General features: G+C 41.2%; 1 protein-coding gene across 1 annotated transcript; it reads right to left on the minus strand.

The window, feature by feature from the left end:
* LOC142399948 (antiviral innate immune response effector IFIT1-like) lies at window positions 1-8683 on the minus strand. The gene is made up of 2 exons (XM_075484507.1): window positions 8586-8683; window positions 1-1624 (listed from the first exon to the last, which is right to left on the minus strand). The coding sequence occupies exons 1-2, from the start codon at window positions 8591-8593 to the stop codon at window positions 325-327; spliced, it is 1308 nt and encodes a 435-aa protein (XP_075340622.1). The 5' UTR covers window positions 8594-8683; the 3' UTR covers window positions 1-324.
* Between the last annotated feature and the right edge of the window lie 392 nt (window positions 8684-9075).

The raw sequence follows: 9075 nt of genomic DNA on the forward strand, positions 1-9075 counted from the left end.
TAAAATATTTGAATACATAAAACTCTTGTACAGTCACCAGAAAAAGATATTTTTCATGAACATATTTGTTCAGTAGTGTTATTACAGCTTAAAAGCAGCATTTTATGCTCTAACTAGTTGCATCTGTTCTGTTTATAAAAGCAGAGACTGAGTTTTGTGTCACACTGCAAACATTACAGTCTTCTTTCTAAAACTATCACATATCAGACACAGATTTAAGAAATGGAAGTACTTTTAAAACATTTTTTTTTTTTAGAAAGACATGTGAGCATGAGATTAAATTTCCTCTCCTCCATCTTGAGCTCAGCTGTTAACACACAGAACTCACTCAGACTCAGAATCTTGCAGATTTGCCAGAAACTCCTGGATTTCTCTGCACATTCTGTCCCTGCCTCGCTCTGCGATATTCTGCAGCACTTTGATGCTGCTCTGCCTGTAGAAGCCCTGGTGAGGTATCTCTGCTACCCTCATGCTATACCGAATCGACTTCTGCCTGTCATTTTGATCAAAGAACAAGTATCTTGCGTAGCTGTTGTAGAGCAGCTGTTTTTCTGGAGGGTCCAGATCTGCCTCCAGCAGCTCCTTGTACATCTGATCGGCTTTCATCAGGCCCCGAACTGACTTTGCATGTAAGGTTGCCAGGTCGATCTTCTTGGATAATGAAGCGTGAGGGTAAAGAGAGATCACCTCCTCAGTCAGACTGATGGCTCTGTCAAGCATTCTTTGATTTGGGCGGTCTTTGGAATAAATGATTTTCCATTTGTAGCAGAGTGCAGCACACCTCTTCAGGTAGGGCTCATCTGGATGCTTCTTCAGGGCCTCCTCTGCCACATCAACGGCATCATCATAGAGCTCGAGGTCTCTGTACAGCCTCACCAGTGGTTTCATGCCGCTGTAGCTGCTGACAGGATTGATTAAAATCTTTTTGGCCAACTCGTGTGCCTCATCTTCAAGTTGCTCTCCTCTCCTGAAACGTTGGCGCAGGTCACGAGCAGCGAGGTACAAGTTCTCTGGATCCTCCTCTCTGGCCATTTTGATCTCCTCCAAGATGGCATCCAGGTCTGTGTCACTGTGCTTATGAACACTTATCAACCCCACCACCCGGCTGGTCTGCCACTGCACCATGTCTGGCTTCATCCTGATGGCTCTCTGGAAGTAATCTGCTGCCAGCAGCTGCTTGTCTTTGTCAAAATTCATCAGAGTCCAGGCCTTCTCTGCTAAGATCTCTGGGTGGAGTTCATCCTGTAGTGGAGATGGGTATTTCTGTATCAGGGCTTCCACCTTTGACAGGTAATCTTGACTTTTATCCTCTTCGCCCAGATGATGGTGCAGCCATGCCAGGTTCCCGTAGTTCACCACCAACCAGGGACCCTCCTCTGTGTTTCTCAGCTGGTGTAAGGCCTCCGTGGCCCTGCTGAAGAGACGTCGGACCTCTTCAAAGGAGCCCAACTTGTATTGGATGAACCCCTGCAGGTTGTAAATGTGACCCAGCCAGCTGTTTCCTTCCTCGGTGCCGATGTCCTCCAGCCTACTCTTTAGACGGAGAATTTTGTTCTTTTTGGGGTCCAGCCCCCAGGTGAAGTGACACTCCAGGGCTTCCAGTTTGGACTGACTCTGAGCAGCACTGATGGAAAAGCATTTAAAAAGACGTATTAATGACCAGAGAGATGACACAATCTGCTCAGAGAAATAGATGATTACAATAATCACATTGTGAACCCTTACAGTCAAAAACAAAACAAAAAAGTTCCTCAGGACCAAAGTGTGGTGTGACAAGTGGTCAGAACCTTTCGCCCTTTCAGGGTCCTTTTGTAATACACACAAAGATGCCTTCAGTAACATCGCTTGGCCCTATTTTCTCTCCCTTCGTATCACTGCCTGCTGTGCAGACCGAGCAGCAAACACCGTAACAGGTGCGGCTATCGGCAGGTGGCTCGACGCATTGATATCAAGGGAGGCAAAAATAGCGCCAAGCGATTGTGAGGTCTGACTTTTTCCTGGAGAACCATTTTGTGATGCAAATGTATAACTCTTTTGAACACATATTGTTTTGTGATGCAAGACGCTTTATTTTTTAAACCCCAGCAAACTGGCCGGACTACCTTCATCAACACCAAAACGAGGCTGGAACTCTGCTCACAGGACGCAGCAGGGGGTAAGAAGATGTTCATAAATGATGTTGCTGATATGGGATGTCATACAGCTTCATGTCAAAAGAGGCGAACTATCCCTTTAAAGCTGATTTATGGTCGCCTACGGACAGCTACGGAGAGCCCTCTCCATCAACGGAGATGCTCCCGGAGACGCTCTCCGTGGCTTGCGTGCATCGGCCAACATTCCTATCTATCCGTCGAGGAGACGGAGACTCGCGGAGACCGCAAGGGTTGTGATTGATCGGCTAACAACATCATTTCCAGAATCAGTTTTCCGGTTTAGCTCCTTCCCCTCAGAACAAAAACAACCGCCATTTTTGAAAGAGTTTACTGTGTGCCGGTCAACATTCGGTCAAAATTATTTGCATTTCAAAATCAACAAGCTCCAACTCCAACAACAGTCTTTCTCTCTCGGTCGCCATCGTTCACTGTGAGGAGTGGAACGGAGCCGGAAGGTGAACAACCAATCAACCACTTTCACTATAGACGTCGCCAGATTGGGTCGTCTAACGTAGCGACGCCTACTGATTGGGAGGTGAACTGCCTTGGCATTAATAGCTAGTGTGGGCCTTAATCCGTGGGTAATCCCCCCTTCAATGCATTAAAGGTTGGCCGTTGGCATCAAGACATCACCATGAGTGAATGATTTACGTACTCTGACGACACCCTGCCCGCTCCGAAAGCGTATCCACAATTCCAGTTTAAGATCATCGACTTATTCCTGCCAGGGCTGAGCGACTAGTCCTTCACAATTTCTACCCTATACAACACAGCACGACTGGCTTTCTTCACAGCCACCTGCTATATTAATATATTACAACAATATTGTTGCCACTGAAATCCACAGGCCAGTGTCCCTGGAGCTTACGTCATAAAAATGAAGTATGCTCCGGAACGTCTGCTCCCTCCTCCTCTCTCCTCTCGCACACTTTAGACTGTTCGCGGCAGCACACCGACTCATCTACCACTTGCATTGGCTCACACCTCCCACAAGAACACCTAAAACAGGGGTGGCCAACCGGTCAGAACCGCATTTTTTACTGTGTTACCACAAAGAGCCACATTATTTTGAAAAATGACCGAATTCTCTCCGTTCCATCCGTCTGTTCTTGACTCGCTCTCGTCTCGGTCACATCAGCGCTGATATTAAACCCACGAACCGAGCAAAATGAGTCCAAAACAGGCGTGTTTGGAAAGCTTCTTCCCAGCGAGGAGACAGAGGAAGAGGCTAAAGAAAGAAATCTGCATTTTGAAGACATGTTTCAGCGTTACCATAGCGACCAGAGAGCGTTAGGAGGCAGAGTCGTTATATCGGGAGGACGCTGCTAATAAAGTTACATACAAGTACACAGTGGATTCAAGTTTAATATCATATTTACTAAATACCACAGAGTCTGTGTTGGTTGTATCATTTTATTTTTGTAGTATTTATCCGCCACGTCTGAAAGGCCGGTCCGTGAAAATATTGTCTGACATTAAACCGACCCATGGAGCAAAAAAGGTTGGAGACCGCTGCCGTATTGAACTCAAACGAAGCGAACACGCACATAAAAAAAAAAAACACAAACACAAATTTTTATATGAACATAAGAGCCGCATGCGGCTGAGGAGCCGCGGGTTGGCCACCCCTGACCTAAAATATAACAGATAAAGGCAAGGGGCTTGAAATAATCTTACAATTGTCACAGAACTTGTCCACTGGTCAGGAGCTAGGCTATAGCATATGAGCAACAGCGCCTTCCGCCTCGCCATCCGAACTTTCCGTGGAACCGTGTGGCTCCAACTCATCCAGGTATGGCTCATATCTATAGGGCATAACGCCCCTCACATTGTCCTCCAGCATTGGGTCGGACTCTGCCACTTCGAAAAATGTGTCAGCATCCGAGGATGATTCGGAGGAGTTGTCAGAATCCCTGTTGTAGCTATGACAGGTGTCAGGATCGTTCCGGAGTGTACGTCATAGGTCACGTGACGGACTAATAGGAAGCTCGCCAGCAGATCGCAAAAATCGCACTTTTAAAAGGCCGTACAAACTCAATTTCTCTATCATAATGATTAAAACCAGCTTCAAGTGACTATTTTGTATGTGTACTTTCAATGTGTTTATGTATATTATAGTATTTTCCAGGTGTCATGAGGTCTTTAAAGGATGTGGCCATTTTACTTACCTTTGTGCCAAAATAACGTACTTTTGTTACGTTAGCCCATAGAGCCCTGAGATTTATATTTGATTTTGCCTAATTATCGACATGTACTTGAATATGTAATACCCCCATTGTCTGTAATTATTATTATTTTTATTATTATTATTTTTATTGTTTATTTATTTATTTTTCTCAATTTTCTCATCACTGTATGGACACTTTAATTCTTACTAGCATTACTACTATCATTATTACTGTTTTTCCCCTTTATTTATTTATTTAATTTATTGCATTGTTCATTTAACTTTGCTATCTATGCTTATATGTGTTGTTTTTTTTTTCCTTTACGGCAGTATATGGGTGTTGTGGGTGGGTGGGTTCTGTTTGTTAAAAAGAAAACAAATCCAATTCAAGATATTATATTTCAATGAATCTTACTTTGTGCTTTCTTGAATAAAAAATATACTTAAAAAAAAAGGATGTGTTTTTATTGATGGTGTCTTCTCCTCGTTCACTGACTTGGCAGCAAAGTTTAATCTTCCTAACACTCACCTTTTTCGATTTTTTCAAATAAGACATTTTGTGAAATCTTGCTTCCCCCAGTTTCCTAGCAGTCCCCCCGACTCTCTTATAGACCAATTTTTAACCCTCAACGCCAGGAAGAAAGAACTTATAGGGATCACATATAAACAAATTTTCACGCTATCCCCAAATCATCTAATCTCTCTAAGAGCTGCTTGGGGTCAGGACCTTGGAGCTCCCTTAAGCGACGAGCAATGGGAGGAGATATTGAATAATGTTCACTCGTCCTCTATTTGTGCGAGGCATAGCCTTCTCCAATGTAAAATTCTGCATAGAGCTTATCTCACTAATGCCAAGCTAGCCAAGATCTACCCTGATAGAGCAGACACATGCAACAGATGTAGACAGGCTCCTGCTGATCTTGTTCACATGTTTCTATCTTGCCCTAAGTTATCTGAATTTTGGGCAGCAATATTTGAAACACTTAGTAAAGTAACAGGCCAAGTCATACTGTTCGAACACCTCACTGCCCTCTTTGGATTGTACTCCCCACCTAATGTGCCTAAGTCCACACGAAAAATCATTGTATTCACCACTTTACTTGCTCGAAGACTCATTCTCTTAAAATGGTCTCACTCTTCCCCCCCAACTCACAATAAATGGATTCAGGATATATTGCAGTACATTACACTAGAGAAGATTAGGCTTTCTTTAAAAGGGTCCTCAGGCAGTTTCTTTAAGATATGGCAGCCCTTCATCACATACATTGACTCTCTGACGATTGTTGCAGAAATCAACTGAGCCCCCCCCCCTGTGTTTTTTGTTTTGTTATTTATTTATTTATTTATTCATTCATTTTTTCTTACCTGCTTGTTTGTAATCATGCTCCATTATGTAACTATTGTGTATCTATATTTCTCCTTAGTATCATGGTTAATTATTATTTTTTGATTCCTTTATAATCCGTGTTTGTACATGTATGCTGTGAGTGTGTATGGATGGAATGTGTGTAGTATAGGGTGGGTGGGCGGGTGGGTGGTGAATAGGATCTTAGCCTGCTCTGAACCACTGTCTTTTGTAAAAATGTGATCCTGAATGTTGTGTGAAGAAAGAAAAAACCAATAAAGAAAGTTTGGATAAAAAAAAAAAAAAAGGATGTGGCCATTTTACTTACCTTTGTGCCAAAGTAACGTAACAAAGTAACGTACCTTTGTTACGTTACTTTGTTACGTACCTTTGTTACGTTACGTTATTTTACTACGTTACTTTGTTACGTTACTTTGTTACATTACGTTACTTTACTACGTTACTTTGTTGCGTTACTTTGTTACGTTATTTCGTTACGTTATTTCGTTACGTTATTTCGTTACGTTACTTCGTTACGTTACTTTGTTACGTTACTTTGTTACGTTACTTTACTACGTTACTTTACTACGTTACTTTGTTACGTTACTTTGTTACGTTACTACGTTACTTTGGCTGAGTATCACCTCTCTCTCAGGAATATTCCTTGCACCAAAAACTAAGGTTCAAAAGAGTTCAGTTGTAAATGTACAACTCTAAATGTGTTTATATGTTCATATTTGCAATAACGGAGTCCCGATGTCCTCTCCAAAGGATATACTGTAAAAAAAGACTTATGTGGTGTAAAAAAAAAAAAAAAAGAAAACCCAATTTTTTTTCTCTGGGTCTCAGGAGGAATATTGTTGTTTACGGACCAAGTGGCTGTAACAGATAAATTTGAGTTCAAGTTTAAAAACGTCTTTGTCTTTACGTCAGTATGAGCGCTAACTGGATGTGAGGCTGTGTAATGCTAGTTCTGATGATGCTGAAAATAAAAGCAACATAAATACCACAGATGTGAACTTCAATTAAATGAAAAGAAGTAAAAAAAGCTTCCAAAAACTCGTCACACAAAATTTTTCCCCTGAAAACTTTTTGTTTTTTGTAGGAGCTATTTTGTAAAATTTGTTTTGGTTTTTTGGTTTTAGTTGTAAATTTAATTAGCTAATTATGAGTAACTTTATTTGATTGATTTCAGTGCTTTATTTAGATTAGATTTTTTGCTAATATTCCTTGTTAGTTATTTGTTTAGAATATTTATGGTAATTGGGTCACACTGGGCACCTGAAGTCCCAGCATGCACCTGGGTGGGCCATCGGCAGCAGGTTTTCTTTGTTCTTTTCTTTGTTTTATTGTTTGGAAATAAATGATCAGAAAACGCAAGAATTCATCTTGGACATTCATCTTCTTTTTCCTGCGTTAAACCACATCCCCCATGATGCATCAGTGGCCTTTTGATTTTGTTTGGTTTAAGTTTAATTAGTTTTTTTATGCACAAATGGCCAATACAGTTTTGTTTCACCCTATGAGCCCCAAGAGGCTGAAATCAAACTGAAGCAATTTTCCTCGTCTTTTGTTTTGTAATACTCTTCCCTACCAGGAGATGGAGCCACAACAACAACAGTCCAAACTAAAGCCAGCTGCAGCAATGATTCCAGAACTGCTGCACTCATGACTCTGATGAATGATGCATGTTTCCATCAGTCTGTCCAGTCATCAGCATGGAAACAGCTGGTGGTCAGAGCCAGCTCCCCTGCTGAGTGTTACAAGAACAAACACTGAGAATAATATTTTTTTTTGCCTATCAGGACTCATAGTGTGACTCATTAATCTTTTTTTAAATGTTTCTATCAGACTTAAAACAGAGTAAGTAACATGTAATTAGCTGATATAAAATATTTTCCAATCTAAAAACAAACTAATCTAAAATAGTTGTAAGAAAACTTTAAAAAGAAGTTTGCATCAGCTCTTTCTGTGACAACGCTCTGAATCTGTAACCTGACTCACGTCATCTGGCTGCGTTCACCAACTACACGCGGGGGCGTTCCCTTTCCTCACACAACCATCTGAGGAGCCTGGGAGTCATATGTGTTTAGTCCGATAAGAAAATAATCAAAAAGGTAGACTACACCACTGATCAGAGCCAATTATTAATCGCTGGGTGGGACTTTGGATGAATGGGCGGCGTTACGGCCGCCCATTCATGCTCCAGAGGGCGGGAGTCAGGTAAGCTCTGAGCTACGTCACGGGTTGAGTCATTGGGAGTGGCTGAAGTGGCAGTCAAGATGACGGACAGATTCTTCATCCAATCACATGCACGAGTTTTAGAAAAAATAGCCCCATTTGAAATCATGTCAGTTGTGGGCTCGTCCCAGATGGTATGCGAATACAGGAGGGCGGGAGTCAGGTAACTGAATCTGATGAAGGCGAAGCAATTTTATTTATAGAGCACAATTCGTACACACAAGGAAATTCAAAGTGCTTTACAGCTACATAAAATCACAAGAAGGCAATAAAATCATTAAAAAAAAAAATATATATAAAAAATAATAATACTACTACTAATAATAATAATAAAATAATAATAAAAAAACATTAAAAATAATCATTAAATAATTAATTTAAAAGTGAAGAGTGCAGATAAAATACTTTCAGGTGTGATATGCACAGCTAAATAGAACTGTTTTCAGCCTGGATTTAAACATTGAATGTAGTTTTGAGGTGAAATATTTATCAGACGATGCTTTAAAGATTCAAACTACTGAACTTTTCCTTTTCATAAGAAACACCGAACGGACAGACAATGTGAGGATATGGCAGGACACATTTAACACTGAGCAGGAGGGAAAAAACAACAAGTATGCATACTCCATAAAATGAGTAAGGAAAGAGGTTAATAATTATGCTGATTCCAGGCACTCACCTCATCATTCAGCTTCTTTTGGAAATAGGAATCTGTGTGAATTGTTTGTCGCTTTTAGAGCTTTTCTTGCATAAAACCAGGAGCCTCTGCAGCGTCTCAGATCATCTGCGGATCATCTGCGGATCTCAGCTAAGTTTGCTGAGGCTTTTATAGGCGATGTGTTGTCACGCGACTTATCTGTGCGATTTTACAGGCTGAACGGACCAAAGTCCAATGAGAAGAAGCCAATCTGAGACAGAAAGTTGCGACACATCTGAATCCGGTTCGCGCGGCCGAGCAGGTGACGTCACTCGCATTGCAGCCGAGGGTAACTTTGGGTTTCCCAGGAATGGAAACTTACGCCCCTCAAAAGGAACAGAAACTGATTCATACAGTTGTTTAAGCTACAAAGAATTCATATTTAAAGGAGACATATTTTACCTATTTAAACCATTTAGAATTGGTCTATGTGCTATACAAAACATGTTCATGAAGTTCTTTGCACAAAATC

Source organism: Odontesthes bonariensis, chromosome 15 (assembly GCF_027942865.1).
Source record: "Odontesthes bonariensis isolate fOdoBon6 chromosome 15, fOdoBon6.hap1, whole genome shotgun sequence".
NCBI lineage: Eukaryota > Metazoa > Chordata > Actinopteri > Atheriniformes > Atherinopsidae > Odontesthes > Odontesthes bonariensis.